General features: G+C 41.0%; 2 protein-coding genes across 3 annotated transcripts; one reads left to right on the top strand and one right to left on the bottom strand.

Moving 5' to 3' along the window:
* Nucleotides 1-138: 138 nt before the first annotated feature.
* On the top strand, nucleotides 139-9,800 carry htr6 (5-hydroxytryptamine (serotonin) receptor 6). Of its 2 annotated transcripts, XM_003449093.5 has the most exons (7): nucleotides 140-241; nucleotides 327-471; nucleotides 1,551-1,598; nucleotides 1,989-2,095; nucleotides 2,253-4,963; nucleotides 6,885-7,019; nucleotides 8,689-9,800. In XM_003449093.5, exons 5-7 carry the CDS (start codon nucleotides 4,049-4,051, stop codon nucleotides 9,043-9,045), a joined length of 1,407 nt encoding a protein of 468 aa, XP_003449141.2. In that variant the 5' UTR covers nucleotides 140-241; nucleotides 327-471; nucleotides 1,551-1,598; nucleotides 1,989-2,095; nucleotides 2,253-4,048; the 3' UTR covers nucleotides 9,046-9,800. The 2 variants fall into 2 exon arrangements, with proteins under 2 accessions (XP_025757786.1, XP_003449141.2); XM_025902001.1 differs by lacking the exon at nucleotides 6,885-7,019 and having other exon boundaries at nucleotides 139-471.
* On the bottom strand, nucleotides 9,602-18,429 carry tmco4 (transmembrane and coiled-coil domains 4). Its single transcript, XM_003449137.5, has 14 exons — nucleotides 18,116-18,429; nucleotides 17,293-17,437; nucleotides 17,027-17,201; nucleotides 16,810-16,837; nucleotides 16,491-16,620; nucleotides 16,012-16,109; nucleotides 15,689-15,832; nucleotides 15,426-15,545; nucleotides 13,937-14,101; nucleotides 13,655-13,791; nucleotides 13,253-13,337; nucleotides 13,036-13,153; nucleotides 12,691-12,808; nucleotides 9,602-10,270 (listed from the first exon to the last, which is right to left on the bottom strand). The coding sequence occupies exons 1-14, from the start codon at nucleotides 18,156-18,158 to the stop codon at nucleotides 9,779-9,781; spliced, it is 1,998 nt and encodes a 665-aa protein (XP_003449185.1). The 5' UTR covers nucleotides 18,159-18,429; the 3' UTR covers nucleotides 9,602-9,778.
* Between the last annotated feature and the right edge of the window lie 891 nt (nucleotides 18,430-19,320).

The following is a 19,320-nucleotide window of genomic DNA, read 5'->3' as shown; positions in this document are numbered from 1 at the left end:
TTCTTGTTTCCAAACTTTTTTACTGTACAGCTTGCTGGATGTATGGACGAAAGTGACTTGTTTGGGATAATCCTTTCTTTACCGCAAGCTGGCGCCATTCAGTTGTTGGGGTATAACCTATCGCGAGGTTTGCAAGAGTTTCAATGCTGCTTTCAAAGAAAAGACGTTACGGGATTTTCTTTAGTTTTTTAAATGTTTCCTCCTTAACATAAGTTCTGTCAATACACCAAGGCGGTAAAGGGTGAATGTTTAAACTAATTACTTGTAAAATCATAAAAATTTTCAGTGCAGTCTTTTATTCTTCTGCGTTTAAATCGTAACCCTAGGGATATATTTCCGACAACACGTGAAAGCATCACGCAGAGGTGCATTTGCTACTTCTAGCCTGTCACAAGCTAATGTTCAGTATGTCTGAGAAGGAGCTGGGGAAAAAGTGGGACCGATGCTTAGCAGACGGTGCCATTAAATTAGGTAAATATGCTTCGGTTTCTCAATCGTAACGATATTGTCCTGTATCAAAACAAGGGTCACTTAAGAAGCAGTTTATATTGAAGTCCACAGCTGTCATTGACTGGGCGAGAGGCTAACTAGCTAGCCATAAGGGCTTGTAAAGGACAACTGAATGACCAGTCATTTTTTCATGCTTTGTTTATTTTAAGTACATACAGTTACGATTGGGTATACTCTGTCATTTTATTAAAGTCTCAAGATATTTGGCCTTTGATGTTCTCGCTCATTTTTTATGCGTTTCACTTAGCCCAGTGCAAACGCTGCTAAGAAAATGTCAACCTAATTCTTAATCGCTGATTAATACAGACACGTCTTCTAGTACGCAACTTTAAGAATTTTACAAGATATTTCTGTCTTAATTCGGCATATATATAAAACAGAACCAATGGTTTAGGTTATTCACATTTGAGCTATTCTGCTGTTTCGCTAACTCTTTTCGTTTTTCCAGAACGAAAAGAGTAAACAAGAAACGGCGGCAGATAGTAGAGGAAAAGTTGGATAATCTAGTAAAATAATTTTGACCTGAGGAGATGGTCCTGGCCAGGGGGTGCCTAACATAATAGGGCCATGCACTTACTGCTAAGAAGCAAAGATCCATAAATTGATGCATATTTGAATGGAGTTTGGTGCGGTGAAGAATAGGTGGTTTTACGCCAAGCAGGCCCACTTTATTTTAAAGAGACTGTATTAAGACAGTAAAACTGTTCTTATATGCTGTGGCAAGATAACATGAAATGTCATTTTTTAACCATCTTGTAGGAAAAAGTGGGGGAAAATATTGCTCTTAAACTAATCATACAGGATAGATCAAAGAATCATACCCCGTATGAAGTACTTCATAATAAAGCAATAAAAAGACCGTAGTATGGCTGCGTGAAAAATGTTGAACACATGATTAAAATTACATTAACCAAAGGCAGCAGAAGACACCATATACACCAAATAAGCATTAGAAAGTAGCTGTATAAATTATACAGTTACAGGTCTACTTTAACAGGTGTTTTGTTTGTTTTTTTGTTTTTTTTGTCTGTCTCTCTCAGGCACCGGTCTGGGGTTAGGCATTGTGTTTTCTGTTCTGTTCTTCAAACGTAAGTAGTTTAATTGCTTTACTGAATCTCAATCAGCTCCTTTTGCTCAGAAGTCCTTATAGAAAAGAAAAGCAGGGCTGCAGTAATGTTCTGCTCCCGCTACAGTAACACATACATATGGCTGTCTTTTACTGTGAACAGATGAGATGTATTTTTTTTGTCCACAGACAATAGTCATTTCAGATTTTAGATGTAGGAAAATGATGTGCCTTTGTTACGAAGACAGCAAAAGGCCCAAAAAGCTTTTAAAGAAGCATGTTAAAAATTGAGGTAATTATGAGGGAAAAGAGAGGCTACGGGGTGAAAGGCTGTAGCACACCATCTCTGATCTGTTTTTAATCATGCTGTGAAGTGTTTGAGAAGAATCTAAAGCATCTTTCTCAATTATAGGGCACACATGGCCAATTTCACTTGGCTCGGGAGCAGGGCTTGGCATGGCGTATGCCAATTGTCAGAATAACCTGAGGTCACATTATATGCTGCACAGAGGCGATAAGGTTGGTTTGTCCATGGAAAAAAATGAATAATTTGTTATAAATTCCAGTAGATTTCATAAAGTCTGAACTGTGTATAATGCTGGCATAATTTCAGTCTCCTGTATCGCTGGTTATGTAAATGAAAATTCATGAAACCTGTCTCTGTTTTCTTCAACAGGAGCAATAACTGCACGCCACCAAGGGACTGTCTTTTTTTTTTTCCAAAGTGTTTGTTTTTGTTTTGATTATGGGTGCGTCACCATTTGCACTGTTCTACAGTCAGACTCTTGTCTCCCTGTTGACATCCTTCCTTGTATGACTGTATGATTTGTATATGCCCTATAAGGACGGTCTGTGTTTATTTAATAAAATAATTATTAAAAAAAGAGTTGTGGGTTAATAATAAGCGGTTCCATACATGCTTTGTAAGGTATGTAATTGTGTACAAATCATGTTTAACCAAGTGGTACAAAGATGAGGATTGTGTAATATGTTACATCAGCTAGATTATACTTCATACACTCTGAGGAGTAATAATGACACTTGAGGAGGGGTAGGGGGTTAGGAGTCAAGTGTTAATGCAGATTTGAAAAAGGTGCTTGAAGTAATTTTTCTGAAAACTGTCAGAGAAGAAGGCTGAGGCAGGGATGTAAAAGCAGTCCTATAAGGTAGTAAGGCTATTCAAATGTTCCTGTTAGGAAATGAAGGATTCTGGTGTTATCTCGTCATCTCTGTACATTCAGAATAACAAGATGACGTAAAGTGATTATTGTTATATAATAGGGAATTTCTTCACTAATGGTATAATGTGTGAGTCATCCAAAACAAACAAAAATATGCTGAAATATTACAATGTATTACTGAGAAACTGGCAAATCATTCAAATACAGCTGATCCATGTTTTATGTGTTATTGGTTTTAAACAGTAATCACCCTATAAATGATGGATCAATGACAATCACTGCAAAGTAACTTGTAACTAAGGCTGATAATTAAACACTGTGGTGGTGGAGTAGTGTCAAAATATGTGTATATAGTGCATATGAGAGAAAGAAAATCAAGGCGTGACAGACATTTTTAAAATTGTTATTCCAGAGTAGTTAAAAACACCTTGTCCAAACAAGGGAGAAAAAAACCCAAAACACCCACACTAGTTCCTATGATGTAGAATTAGCATATCTTGGCTGTGATTGTGCATGGTTATGCATTAACAGCTCAATGCTCTGACACGCTCCTTCTCAGTAGCTGTGCGCTCAGGCTGGGAGGCACGCTGGAGTGGCCGACACAGGGATTAACAGGACCGAGCGTTACATGGCCGTGATACCTGTAGAGCACTCGTGAACAGAGCGGTGCTTACAAATGACTGCTGCACAATTTTCTGTTGCTTTTTGCTGCCTTGCTGTGTTTCCCAGAATAAAACGGACTTGTGTAAGGCAGCAGAGCTCTGGCTCAGCAAAGGACTTGCGGGAGCAGAACAGATCCACTTCTGTGAGGTGAGGTAAAATTTTGAGCACTGATCCTTGTTCTCTTCATCTTCAGTGAGCCTGCTCTCATATGCCGATTCAAGGCTTTTCTGTTTTTGTGCCCTCCTCCGGAGCCTGTCATCATTGTGACATGCTGCTTCGAAACCCTCTTGTCAGCTATCGAACGGCTCATTCTGGCTCTTAGCTGTGGATGAGACAGGGACACACTGGCCAGGATGGAGAGATGAGTGAAACTGTGCTGGGGATTTGGATCACTATATTGGTGGGTGTGGAAGTAAGTCCAGGACACCTGGATGTATTCCTGGATGGAGATTCTTATCCATGGAGAACGGTTCAGTTAACCCTGATTTCTCAGCACAAGACCTCAGTGGCTTTCCATTCAACAATGTCCCTGAAATTTGAGCTTTTGCTGCAAAGGAGAACTGGTTAAGGTCTGTAACATCTAGTGCTGCCTGAAGAGTTCGTTCACTGACTTCTACCAGCAGGTGCCATGGCTGACTCTCACTTGTCTGGCACCTTAGGGAGCTATAATGGCAGCTCCACCAGCACCAGCGCCTGGAACATCACCGGCAGCGGCCCTTGGTTGTTAGCTTTTATGCTGACCATCATCATCCTCATGACCGTGTGTGGCAACATGTTGCTCATTGCGTTGGTGTTTGCCCATCGCTCTCTGCGCTGCACCTCAAACTGCTTCCTGGTGTCTCTGTTCTTCTCCGACCTAATGGTGGCATTGGTGGTCATGCCCCCAGCTATGCTCAACGTTCTGTGCGGGGCCTGGGTGCTGTGGCCTGCGTTTTGCCCAGTTTGGCTTTGCTTTGATGTGATGTGCTGCAGCGCGTCCATCCTGAACCTGTGCGTGATCAGCCTGGACCGGTACCTCTTCATCATCTCGCCCCTGCGCTACAAGCAGAGGATGACCCCACCTCGGGCGTTAATCCTTGTAGGGGCTGCTTGGGGGCTGGCAGCGTTGGCTTCCTTCCTGCCCATTCAGATGAAATGGCACAGCTTGGGCCACAGGAGCGGACACTCATCTGTTCTTGGGGTCAGCACTGGCAACATCAGCTCCTACTCTGACAAACTGTACCCAGAATCCTACTTTCAGCTGTCACCTTCAGGTGGCCTTTCCTTCCAGTGTCGTCTGCGTGTGACCCTGCCCTTTGCTCTGGTGGCATCTGTGCTCACCTTCTTTCTGCCCTCCAGTGCCATTTGTTTCACCTACTGCCGGATCCTTCTGGTGGCACGCAGGCAGGCGAAGAGGGTGGCGGCGCTGAGCCACCCGCCTCACCCGCACCCTTCTCTCGGGGAACCCTCCCGGCCTCCTTCGCCGGGCATTGCAGCAGGGCAAGCTCAGCAGGACGGAGATGACTGCAGCCATTTGGAGCCTCCTGTGTCACAAAACATGCCGGTAAGAAAAAGAGACACCAAACAGTTAAATGTAACAGAGCGAAGGCTGTCAGTGTATTACTGCTGACCAAATAATAACAAAAAGCACAGAAAAGGATGAATGAGAGGAGGCACTGAAAAAGTTGGTTTTCTGAGTGGAAAAGCTGCTTTTTCCTTGACATTTTTTCACACACTGCTCTTCATGCGTGTGTCTAATGCTATTTCCTTAAAGCCATACTACCGAAATTCATTACCACGTTTGATATCCTGTAGCTATTAGAAATATGAATAACTACGTTTCAGATTATTATTATGGGACTCCTAAAGTTAATTGGTAAGCCTAAAGCCTTAGCAATGAATCTATTGACATGAAACTCTCGGCATAGTAAGGACATTGTGGTGATGTTAAAGGCTGTTGCTAAGACGTGGAAAGTGTCCTTGAATGTGAACATTTAAAGAGCAGGATTCAAATCAATGGAAGGAATGCGGCTCAAACATGTCCTTGTTTTATTCGATTTTTACTGGCTATGTCTTTCATGAAATAAAAACTGCGAAAAAGAAGAGAGGAAGTACACAGTGTTAAAAATAATTCTGCAGACAGTAAATGAACTGAAAACAAGTTTGCTCTTTAGCGACTCAGGTGAAAGGAGCAAGGCATCAAGCCTGGTGTAGGCAAGCAAGGTGTAAATGCACAGAAATAACGTTGGCGATTAAAGTACAGACTGTGTGTCAGATATGCTGCAAGGATCACAGCCACATAGTCTGTCTCATTTTCCTACAGTAAAACCACGGACATACAAACGACCCACCCAAACACTCAGTTCTGCATCAATTTAAATTTCCCCTTTTAATCCCACTGAACAGCTTTAAAATCAGCATCTTCACTGTATCCTCCATATCGTGTATCAGCTTGTTCCAGCTCTTCAATGCAAACTTATGAGGAGCTCGATGATATTTAGCTACACAGCATCAGTTCCTAATGACTGAAATGACAGTAAAGTATACAGTATTCTTAAAATAAAGTGAATAAATATGTTTGTTTTTGATTTGACAAAAAGGAAGAACTCAAGCAAAACCACTAATCAAACAAATACAATGGTGTGCAAAAGTCTTGAGCCAGCACTCATTTCTTTATAATTTGCTTCCAAGGAGCCAGACTTTCTTTAGGCTTTCTGAAGGACTTTCAAAGTTTTTCTTTGACATTGCTTCCTTTTTCACTCATTCTCAGTCCATTTTTTATGCCTTACTATTTTTAGGAATGTAATTTTGCAACCAGTAGCAACAGATGTAATGGAGTGATGAGTCCAGAGAAAGCTGGAGGCTCTGTCATGGTTTGGTGCTGCATTTTATCCAGTGGTTTTGGATACTTTGTCAACACTGATGGAATAATGAACATAGAAAAGTGCTGTCAGATTTTCTTTCACCATGCAATAGCATCAGCATGACAATGATCCCAAACACACTACCAGTGCAGTAAAAGCATGCCTGGATAGAAAAACACACAATGGAACACTGCCATCATGGGTTGGCCTGACCAGAGCCCGGACCTCAACATTACTGCAGCAGTGTGGGATGATCTAGAGAGAGAAAGGACATCTAAAGTAGAACTTTGACTGTCCTTCAAGAAGCCTGGAGAAAACTTGGCTTAGAAAGTTCAGCTGTGTTGAAGAATACAGATAGTCATACCAAATACTGACTTTCAAACTAATCAGAATTTTGCCTTTTATATTATTTTCATGCATGTTTGCACTTTTCAATAAATTGGCGCACACATTGACGTTTTTTTAAGAAAAAATATTTTTAAATATGAGACGTGGCTCAAGACTTTTGGACAAACCGCAAAGGGAGTCCAAATGGATTTGAATAACTAATGCCAAAGAGGATTTAAATGATATCAGTGCTTGTTGAGATTAAGGCTCTCTATTATACCCACCTGTCCACAGCCGTCAGTGAACAGCGAGCGTCGCCTGGCTCACAGGCAGGGTCGGAGGGCACTCAAGGCCAGTCTGACTCTGGGAGTCCTCTTGGGACTCTTCTTCAGTGCTTGGCTGCCTTTCTTCATCACCAACATGGCTGAGGTCAGTAGGAGTACCGGAGGAAAAAAAATACAGCTGCTACATAAACATATGTAAAGGAATTATTAAATGTTTTGTGATCAGATGAGCTAGAAAAGAAAAATAAATTCATTCAATCCACGTTGGCTTCACATATATGCAACATCCCTCAGCATCTTAGTCTTTATTAAGACTCAGTGCATCTATCTCAGTGATTCAGAGGTACTCTCACAAATTTATAAACATGGTGGGCACGAAAAGAGTGTGAAATACATGAAAAAAAGAAGAAAAAAAGAGAGAAAAAAACACTTGGATACTGATCTATTTTTGTGTTGGCCAGCCTTGGCGTCACAGCCTTGCCAGGCGATCTAACGAGGAAATAGATTGGCATTTCAGCTTTGTGTGGCTGACTCATTCCTAAAGCCTCGAAAACAACCTACCAAAGTACCATTTATAATTGGTACTCTTTTCAAAGTGATTTCGATCTGATTAGACTGAATGAATATACACACTTATTACTCAGCAAACAAACAAGGAGGACCCCGAAAAACCTCGCCGAGAGTAAACGAATGTCAGAAAACAGCTTAATCTAAATTGGTAATGACACTTGTCCTGTTTTTTTCAAGCTTTCAGTGATCCAGTCATTTTGATTTCCCATCTGTGCCCTCTCACTTCTCCCCTGCATAACACAGAGCACAGAGACTTGACTGTGCCTGCGCTCTCCTTTCTTTTTCGCACTCAATGTGGTGTGTGAAACGAACCCCCCCGTTTCTGTCCCATTCCCACCGCCTCCCTGCCTCATCTTGATAGTATTGGAAGCTCTCCTCTAACAGCTGTCCCCTTCTTCACTGTCGCTCTCCAAACCTACTGGTTATTTTCAAGATCAGTTTTCTTAACAGTCAGACAGAAAAAAAAATGATGCATCTATGTACCGACTTCTCAGAATAAATAAATCATACATACAGGGCTGCGCACATATAGAGTGTTTTTAGGGTATAATGCAAGACATTGGGTGGATTTTAAAAATGTCAGTTAAATGAATTAATTACATCTATTGAAAAAATGATATGCAATACACCTGTGTATGTGTGCGTATGTATTATTAATTTACTTTATGTTTATTTTCTATGTAAATGTAATTTTAATTCATTTTATTTCATAATAAACAAATAAATGGGGGCTTTAAATTAGGTCAATAAAAATATACAACTTGGCAAAAAAATGTGCTTGTGTAATAAACATTCAATAGATGTTATAATGTAATAAATCTAATACACAAGCATGTTCTTTCATTCACTGCCTGTTGTTTATAGTCTTCTACTTCCTTGGCTTTGTGTTACATTGTAATGTTTGTTGATGCATTATCATCTTTGCAAATGTCTGTGCACACATCTGTGCATGATATGAAAACACATTAAGATTACCTTTACTTTAAGAGATCAGTTTTTTCCTAATGTTTTACTAATTCTTTCTTATATTTAGGTACAATCTGGCAGCACTGGTGCATTTAACAAATAAATCAATCTTTTATGAGTACAATTTTGCACTAGTTCCAGCATGTGGCAGTGCATATCTAATAGCTGTTATTCATTTTCTCCATTTATGTTTTGTTTGTTTTTGTATTGAACTTTTTCTCTTACATTAAGTTGTTAAACCCTAACGCCTGGATTGCCTTGTCACCATCCTCATCCAGGCAGTGTGTGAGTGCGTCCCCCTTGCGCTCTTTGACGCCATAACCTGGCTGGGCTACTGCAACAGTACGATCAACCCCATCATCTACCCGCTGTTCATGAGAGACTTCAAGCGAGCTCTGGGGAAGCTGTTGCCCTGCTGTTCTTCGCGGTCGCCCCGAAGACCCTCGCCGGCGCTCTCGCTCTCTCTGCGTAACTCGGGAGAGCCCAACATTGCCAGCAACCCACCCTCACCTCTGGCTTCTGACCCCACGCACCCGCCCGCCACCGCCACTGATGCTGTCAATCTGCTGGATGCCGAGCACGCTGGGCTTGAGTTGCCTCTCCTTCTCCCCAACCAGGTTGACACTCTGGACTAAATAGTACTTACAGATAGCTTATAGGTTATATCAGGGTTTACAGTGGGAAAGCGCTGACAGCTGGTAACAATCTAACTTATTCACTGTGAGGCTTGGGCTGAAGAGACATTGAAAAAGAATCTATTTATTTTATGCTCACATTCTCTAAGGTCTACTCGCTCTCTCAGCCAGTGTCAGGGTCAAAAATATTTCCAATTGTCAGTGCCAGTGGAGAATGCAATTCTATAGTAAGCTGTGAATCACTACTGTGAGAGTCTTATAGAAGAGAACAAGAAAAAAGCCTCGGAAAGAAGACATTTGTGGAATCGCTGCAATCTATATGGAATGATTCTATCTATAATATCCAGAAACCAAGCCGACAGAAATCTACTTCAACCAGAAACACACAAAACATCACTGGTTTTTAATGCCCATAACACATTTGTAAAATAAATTATGACCATATTTACATTTTTATAAAAAAGTTATCTACAATAACCAAAATTATCATTCAATCAATTCATCTAAACCCGTGTTTAAGCAGTCAAACAAAACAGTTCATTCAGGGGATTTTCACTGGAAGCTGCCGTATGTGTGTGTCGACTCTCGTGCAGTCTCTGGCATGTCACTTTGTTGAGAATGGAATGAATATTTTCTCCAATAACAACAAAAAAAATCCAAACAAACAAACTTGAGAAGAGTTTACAAGGAAGCAGCCGGTCCAGTAACATGCTCTTTACAAGTTTGGCCGCCTTCACTTGTGCGAGTTCTCTGTAGTCCAGTGTGTGTCATCCCAGCTCCATGATATGTGTTCATTATCCTGCTCGTCCTTGTCTACACCGTCACACCGGGCATTCAGATCAGTGGCCGTCGTGTTATTAGGAGCCTTCTCGTCTGAAATACGAGGTGAATTGTTCTGCGGTGACATTTTGCTGTCTGATTCTGTATCGTTTAATGAGTCCAGCAAATCTGAAATATCAGGGATATCCCAACCGTCAGCAGTCTCCTCCGTCTCTGCCAACTCTTTCGCATCTCTGCTTTGTTGCGTCTCAGGCTTCTCAGTGCGGTTTTGTGTCTTGGCCGCTTGTCGCTCATTGGTGGTTTCGTCAGCGATGCCCACCGTCCCCTTTGTGACTGTTACAGATTGAGGAATTGCAAAAGAGGCTCCCGGCACTTCTTTAGTGGGAACTCCTACTGCTACTAAGATGGTGTCCATCTGACGCATGTAGTCCAAGTGACCTTTAACCTAAGAGGCAGGAATACAGCGTTATTATCCATGATTAAAACCTCATTCATATACTACATATTTTTTGTTCTTTTAAAGAAACATTTAGGCACAAATGTGTTACTTTGTACGATTCATTTATCCTGTTCTCCTCATTACATGACCGGGTATGTGCTGTATGGTGCTTCAGACATGTCAGGTACCTTTTTACTGCTGTGGTTTAAACCTTTACTCGAGTAACATGTGAAACCTCTAATGCTTTACTCAGCTGAACAGAGCTACTACAGATGATGAGTAGTCGCGTTGACTTGAATGTTAGCAGAAAGGCATTGCTGTGATGTGAAACAGACCAGCGGGGGCCTTGTTTTTCATAGATTTCAGCTATATTTAAACAAAACAACTCTTTCTGTTAATGTGCTAATAAAACAGTATTTAATATTACTGCCTCACTTACAGAAACCTAAATCTTATTGGAAAACCTTCAGTTTTTGTATTAAGTATTAAATAAATGTTTCTTCCAAAAATAAGATGTAAAGTTGCAGTGATCCATCGTCTCGAATACCTGTGTGTAACAGTTTTGCTCTGTTTATTCCTTTAATCCCTTCTCCTAAAAGACCCATTTTAACTTATTATTTTGGTTTCAGACCCCATAGCTCAGTCATACATAGTGCACAGTGGTTCTCGGGTTTCTTTTTCACTAATGTAAGCTCTTTATTTATTGTTTTCAGCCAAGTACTAACTGACAAGCTACAGTGGTTAACTCCACATGATCTGGATTTGGCAGACTTTTTAACACCAGGTGCTTTTCCTGATGCAACCCCAACAGGATTTGTGTCTCTCCTGGGATTAGACTGGAGATCTTTTGCTTGTTAGTCAGTTGTGTAAACCACGACACCATGAGCTTTTAAATCTAGTAAGAAATGTGTTTTTTTTAATTGCAGTGATAAAATGAGGCACAGTGTTTCTCTTACTTTCCTCAGATCAGTTGTTACAGAGAAAAAGCCTCACACACTGATCGCTGCTTTCTTTGTGTTTGCAGAAACACTGCTGCCATGTTTTTAACAAAAATCCTGATTCGTGATGTCGCTGGATACTGAAGCTGAGAGCTTACAACAGTTACTGAGTCCGGTTATTTTAGAAATGATCTATTACTGATGCATATTTTTATATTGACAATGAAGAAACCTTACCCTCTGCTGTACTCCAAAGTACCCTTAATGGTACTAGTACTCCAATGTGGGTAACAACAGAAGACAGTTAGCGACTAGCCTGGGTGTACAGCAGGTTTAACAGGCTGAAAACTCTTGACTCTAACCCTGAACTCTGAGTTCATTATATCTGAGAGGGGAAACTTTTCAATTAAATCTGACCGTGTTCACCCTGATCAACAATGGACCTCAGCGAGCAAGAGTCACCATGGCAACTGGTAAATAAAAAGCAGAGCCTCCATTTTAATCCAGTAGGGCCAGAAATACAATTGTATGCCAGTGCAGACCATCACATTTATTTAAAATTTTAAAAAAGCATGTCATCCTCTAAGCCATCGTTTATCAGACTTATCAAATTATGACGTTTTAAACATAATCATTCAGCTGTTACTCTGATAACAGCAGCTCAAGATGGAAATCAAAGAGATACGACAGAGTCAGACCCAGGAATAATCAATTTGGCGATTAGTAATGGAAGAGATGTCTACATTTGACGTGAATGTTTAGATGTTGTTTTTAAATTTAAAGACTACATTTACTGAAGTCTGATCTATTGATCAGTATCCTGTGTGTGTCTGAAGCTTCACACCCCAGGAGCAGACATGGAGTTTAATTTAGCCTTCTTTCAGGAGCAGGAAACCCAGAGTTTCCAGTGAACCTGTTTTCCTGAACAGTCCCCAGGTGATCGCTGCGGTGTATTTGCTTTGCGCTTAAACATCCAGATGGTTCCCTCAGGACTCAAAGGAGACGACACTCACGCTCACTCTGTATCTGCTTGATGTGTAAATAGCAAGTGTTTTGTATAACAACTTTACAGGGTGAAAATATGTCAGTGTTGTGTTTGATGTGACAAAGGTTATATAAGCTGTGGATTAGGGCTGTGCAAAAGCAAATCTGGAAACGCACAGCTACCTGATGTGATGGTTATGTGGTATGAAATCAAAAGTCAATGTTCCTTTTGAAATGTCATACATGAATATGGAAGAGTAGCTACAGATCTTTTGTCTGAATTTCTTCCCATGTAGGAATGAGCTACTTCATTTCCCTCTCATGAATTATTCAGGTGCTGCTTGTATTATTTCAAAAACACAAATTGACCCCCTAACAGACCAAATTTGAAACGATGCACTGCATGTGGTTTTTCTTACTTAGTTCTTAGTTCCTTCACCTTCAGCTGTGCTTTAATTTACCAAGGTGAACTTCATCAGATTTCAAACATAGGCTCTGACTCACCACAGAGGAAAGATCCACATTGATTATGCGCTGATCCTGGATGTTGATTGGGTGCAGGCCAGCAACAGACAGCTGTGCAGCTGAACTTCGGTACAAGAACCCCAGGAGCCAGTCCCCTCTGATAGGTATGTAGATCAGAGAGTCCTTTATTTATGCAGTCATTGAAAAATACAGCTTGCTGCTGTGACAGTTGTTTGCAAACTTGCATGAGGAAAATAAATGGACTCAGCTCACCTACTGGCTAAATAATAACTACAACAAAATCATAAAGCATCTGCAAGCACTTACTGTTAAAAAAAAAGTTTCATTTCTGGATTTTTAATTCAGGAAAGAGCTCTTCTTTACCTGGAGTATCCATTTACTATTTTTCCAGCTACCACTTTAGCCATTCTCTCCCAGGCCTTCTCAGAGCCATCTACTGGGGCCCCCAGGAGGACCACATCCTCCACTACTCCTTCACTACCTGAGGATTCAAAAACAACACAAATGAATTTTTAGAGTCTGAAAAATGCGGGATACAAAGTAGAAATGTATCCATCATCATCATCTAATTGTCTTGCACCTTGGTCACTGGCGAGCTCCTGCAGGCAGTAGTAGATAACTCGAGCTCCGAGACTGAAACCGATGAGGCTGACGGGCCGCTTCCCCTTCAAACACATGAAAGGAACGGTGAGTAGCTTTAATTTTCCTGCTGTTTAGTGAACACAGGCATATTCATAGTAAAGAAAACTATTTAGAGAAGCAAATTAAAAAAAGAAGCAATGAATGGAGCGAAGAACAGAATCATCCTGGTTAATGTAATCCGGTGAACAGTGTACACAGGCAGCACAGGTGAAGCGCACACATGCTGCTGCATGCCATACAGCCTTCTTTCTTTTGGCGCTTTGAAATTCTACTGCATCGAGCAGATGAAAGGTGAGAAGTGATAAGATTGTATTAACAAAGATACCAAATAATAGGCTACCTGCTGTCGGCTTCTCAAAACCTGTGCCAGGTGTTTCCCCACCTCGGCGGAACGGTTCAGACAAACACACCAGGGGTTGTCGATGACGCTGGCAGCTGCCAGCAAAGAGGCAGGCCACGTCAACGCCGTCACAATGCCTGAGAGAGTAAGATGGGAATGTTTAAAAAGCAGTCGAAACTGTTAAGGATGACTACTGGTTCCAAAGGTTACTCACATCCCATCAGCTCACATCAGATAACACCAACAAATCAGGACTAAGAGCTTCCTGCACAGCGGTCCTACCTGACAGCACAGTGTACTTTAGGGCTTCCTGAGCCACCATGCTGACCAGCCCATCCAAGAGAGACGTCATGGCTGAGCCCAGATCCCTGAGGAAGCGTGACTCCCACACTAGGCAGTACTGTTCCCCACACTCGCCCAAACTGCCCCACGGGGCCTGGAACGAACCTGGAACACAGCAGTCGTGTTTATTGTAGGTGATCGACTAAACTGCACTTGTATTTGAAGTGTTTTTTTAATTTGTTCTTTTATTTTCGTTAGCTGTTTTTTACGTGTAGGTGGTTCACAAATCCCTTTGGGGTTGCGTCAGGGAGGGCATGCGGTGTAAAAAAAAAAATCAGCCAAATAAAACATGTGGACCTCCCCGCTGTGGCGACCCCTTGTGAATAAGGGAGCAACCGTAAGTAGCGTTTTATGTGTAGGTGGTTCTAAATTGAGTAAAAGAGCGTACGTATTAGTGATGGAACGGAGCTGCAGGAATACAGCTGCATTGTTTTATGTAAAAGCACATCATAAGTGGCTTGTTTGTATAATCTCTGCTGGAGTAGATTCAGAACATTATGTGCAGAACTTTACTAGGGTTGACCACATCCGTTTGCTTATCAGCAAAAAGATGGTAGCGAATGTTAATCTGTTTCTTTACCCCTCTGTGCATTTGGCCCTGGCACTGATTCTACTAAATTTATGCAGTGCTCTGAAAACAAACTATGCAGGATTAACTGTTCAAAGGTCAAACCACAGTCAAATTACAGTATTTGCTTCAGTTATGGAACAAACTTTGTGTACATTGTGTATCACGTATAAAGGTTAACACAAAAAAATGCATTAAGTTATGTTCATATTTACAGATTTAAAATTTTATGAAAAAAGCTTACAGCGAGCCTATGGAACAAGACTAATGGTCAGCCTTGAGGTGAATCTGGCAAACTGTCACTGTATGACTCAGGAGTGGACAGCAGTGCTCTACTAACACTGTGTCAAGTGGGGATAGGGTCCTGCTGACATCAACTGATGACACAGTCGGGCAATAAAAGGGATACTTTGAGGAGCCCCTCAATCCCACTGTCACGTCTTCCATAGAGGAAGCAGACTTTGAAGATAACAAACCCATCAATGGGTCATTGAGGTAAACAAGTCCTTGATGTATAAGGATGTATGAGATCCACCCTAAGTTCATTAAAGCTCTGGATTTTGTGGGACTGTCTTGGTTGACTGGGCTATAAAATGTTGCACTGAGATTCGGTACGGTGCTTCTGGACTGGAACACTATGGTGGTGAGCACAGAGACTGTACTCCAGTCACAATCCAGGGCAGACCCATGCATTTTGCCCTATGACAGCTAGGACAGGGTTCACCCTGACCACCTCCAGGAGCCCAAACTGGGTGAACGGTTAACTAACTGGATGGATGCATGGATAGATTTTCCAACTGCCTACACCTAATTGCTGGAAACTGGAGGCGGTTGTGGCGAGACAGCAGAAGCAATACTTACTGTATTTACCACTACAGAGCCAGCCTGTCACTGCGATGGTCACATGAAGATGCTTCCCAGAATTCAATGGCAGGAATTCAAATTCTTCTATCGCCCCAACACACTTATTCATCTTATAGCCTGGAGAGAAAATGGATTAATCCTTTAAAATGTGATACAATTCTGTTGCCTTTTAGAAAATTTTAAAAAAGCAGGTCTTATCGAATTACGTTCAAATTCTGATAACTAATAATTAGTGTCAGCACAGTCATCAGTGCTCTTACCAGTCAGTCCAGCCCCTGCTGCCCCGAACAGAGAGGCCATAATTGCAATGCCAGTGACCGAGCCCAGAGCAGCAGCACCTCCAGCCCCCAGCACAGCACCTGCTCCTGCTGCCACCAGAGGGGCTGCCAGCCCACCTGTCACACCTGGCAAAGGCAAAAAAATACAAAATCAGTCAGTACAGAATACAAAAGCTAGTCAAAGCCACTATCCATCAGCTCGAGAATTCGGAATAATTTCTCTTTTGTTTTTGTTGATTTAATTATCAGCTGATTATCAGTTAAAGATTTAGGAGACTTTGAAAATCTGAAGCAAGAATAATCACCGATCACTGTTCCTCCACCCACAGTGGCAAGTCCAATCAGGAGGTAACGCCGTAGCTTTCGCCCTCTTTCTTTCTTCCGCCGCCGTGAGGACTCCTCTCTAATTGAAAAGGACAGATCATCCTTATGTGGTGAAACATCTACTTGCTGTAAAAAAAATAATGTCACATGACTCTCTTCTGGCCCATTTAAGTTGACATCTTGAACACAATTAGCTGATTGTTTATCTTCATGCTGTCAATCTGACTACAAATGTGACTGCCATGCGCAGGCGTTGTGTGATTTTTAACAGTCTGGCACACATGACAGTTGGCCAAAAGAGCAAAGCAAAAGCATTTTATCATGAAGTATCTTAAATGAACTAACATTACATAGGTTTATAACAGAATGAAATGCCTTTTCATTTGTACTCTAAACGGTGAACTCAGACACGCAAATGCATCATTCATCCTTTCATCCCACCATCCAAGCCATAACCTACTTGCTCTCCTCTCCTCCTTCCCTCAGCCTCTCTCCTAGTGTTTCTTCAAACTGCTCCAGCTCCTGTGGAGAGACTCGCAGCAGACAGCTGATGTGACGGATGAGAACCCTTGCCCTGGCATCATACTCACCTGAGTACCAAAAAATGTTAAAATTGTTCAAATTGAATTTACAACAACTGTTAAAAATTTTCATCTGGCTTTTTCAACAGGCCTTTTAATATATATATATATATGTATGTATATATATATTTTTTTAAACTTGGAGTGATTAGCCTTAAAAGTATGAAAAACCCTGGTTTATTCTTAAATGCCTCTTACCATCTTTGACAGAAAAAGACACCAGATCCTGTAACAGAAAACCAGAGCTGGTTAGGGATAAGAGGGTTTGCAAAGATAAATACAATGCAATATATTTTCAGCTTTCAAAAACAAGCAAAAAGATTCATTGCTGTCCCCTGTTGTGACCCCAGTATCACCAAACTACAAGGAGATTTGTAGTTCAGGGTCATTTATCCTCTGTAAGAGTGACAAACACCTGCGTGATGGGGGTGGTCCCTGCCGCCAGGAGAGGTTCGCCCTGCAGGGTGGAGAGGAAGGTGTCAGAGCCCTCGAAGCCTAAACCTGACAGGAAGGCTCCCATAACTGGCATCACCGACTCATCCAGATCCAACCAGCGGACTAAGGCCTGTAGGTACTGCTCCCTAAATACGCTGAAAAATAGAAGAAGCAGGCGCTACTCAGCACAAGGCCAACACTGATATTGCCATGAGGGAATTTCATGGCTCATCCTTTCATGGTTACCTATTTTCAGATCCAGGAAACAACTGGCCCAAGGAGACACCACAAAGAGCAGCATAAGCAAACCGGCTCTGTTCAGAAAAGTGTCTGCCGATTATTCTCTCAGGGCTTTGGTCACATGGGCGATCTCGTGTTGTTCCTGCTCCCCCTGGGTTTGAGATGATATGGTCAAAGCTTAATGATTAACTATAATGCAAGAATTGAATTTAGTCAGATTCAACTAGTAGCCAAATACACGTGTCACACTAGGAATCACTAAACTTGCAGTAATGTATTCATACATGTGGGTCAAGTGACAAGCTGTAATAATGCCATAATAATGTAGACGTTAGTTTATTATAAATGCTGTATGGTGCATTTACCTACATGCCGAATTTACCACAAGACCTCAGTAGTTTAAATGTGGGCTAATGTCACCTTTTACGGGATAACTTTAATGACATAAGAAAAAATCAGTCGTAGACTGTCCGAGTTTTGAATGCAGTTTGTTCTAAGAGCCATGCTGAACTAGGTTACATGTCTAACTTTGTGCCTCTCACTAGCTCTCTGATGAACTGACCCGAATTCAGCGTACTGAGGCTATTAAAATGTGATCCACTTATTTATTTTTTCAACACTTTAATCTCGCTTTTACCTCATATAATATTTATGTAACTTAAACCAATACATTTTAGCAACACTAAACTTTAGCTGCTAAACAGCTGGCTGTTAGTGGCTGCTTCTCCGGTCAACTAGCTAACGGTTCACTGGGAACTTTTGAGAACATTACCACTCCTATTACTTACTACTTACAATTACTACTATGAATATAGCAAACTCATTTTACCTGGTGCAATGTTGGCTTCCGTACTGCTCTGTTTTTCCTCCATGATTATTGATATCACAACTCCGCAGACTGAACTTTTGTTGCATTGACGTGTCTGACGTGAAATGCACAAGACAAACGCGGTCTATAATGTGGTCAACTTACTTGGTAAAACGTACAGTGTATGCCGTTATAACAATCAAATAATAGAATCGCTTCTAAAATTCAATTTTCTGTATTACTATAAAAACTGTTTTTGAGTCGCACCCGTGGCTTTCGAAAGTCCAACTTTAACATGTACGACGGTAAGTGAAGGTATCATTTGTTTTTCAACTTTTAAGTGACGTAACCTCCATGTACGCTGAGGAAGGTCCGTGGTATGTTCCCCTGTTGTATTCGTTTGGAAGTGATTTTCGAGACACTGATTAAATATAATTAAATTAAAGGGAAAAAAGTTTGGATCAGGACTGAGCAGTTAAGTGCGCTCGTTTTACCAAAACTCCTGCTCCATACAAGGAGAGGAGAAATACCGATAAAGCCCTGCTTGTGACACACTGGTGTTATATCATTCTAACCAGTAGGTGTGAGTGTAGCATTTATTTTCCAACAAAAACTTTTTCTGGTTCATAAGGAAGTTATAATTTAAGGGGTTTTTGTAACTTCAAAACAGGGAAGGTACGTACTACAAGAAAAAGCTTTAGTGTTTCTGTTCATGGAGTGAAACTGTGGAACAGTTTGAATATGGAATTAAAGCAATGTCCAAACATAAAACAGCTCAAAAAGAGTTATAAAAATATGATCTTCTCGAACTATAAAGAAAGGGAAAATATTGAAATTAAGTGAATGTCTCTATTTAAAAAATTTCATGATGTGATATTATAGTATATAGTATATATTATATCAGAAATCTGTTCACTATTTTTTATTACAGATTATATCAGTAAGGAAGCTGACTAAATATTAACTGATAACTTATGGCAAAGGGGTGGGATTAAATAAGTGTGTATTTCTCCCCACTCCCTTTCAACATGTAAATGAATCAGAACGGTAGCAATACTGAAATGTATTGACTTTTGTATAGTATTTTTTCTCTCTTATTTTCTTTACTAAATGTACCTGTATATTGTTTACATGTTGAAATAAATTAACAATGAATGAATGAACCCTGCAAATGGTATTCCCCCCCCCCAAATTGATCATTGTGAAGTTTTTCAAAATTTGAAGAG

This window comes from Oreochromis niloticus, linkage group LG20 (genome assembly GCF_001858045.2).
Source record: "Oreochromis niloticus isolate F11D_XX linkage group LG20, O_niloticus_UMD_NMBU, whole genome shotgun sequence".
Lineage (NCBI taxonomy): Eukaryota > Metazoa > Chordata > Actinopteri > Cichliformes > Cichlidae > Oreochromis > Oreochromis niloticus.
The sequence above is the reverse complement of the archived record's forward strand: the minus strand, read 5'-3'. Positions and strand labels throughout refer to the sequence as shown.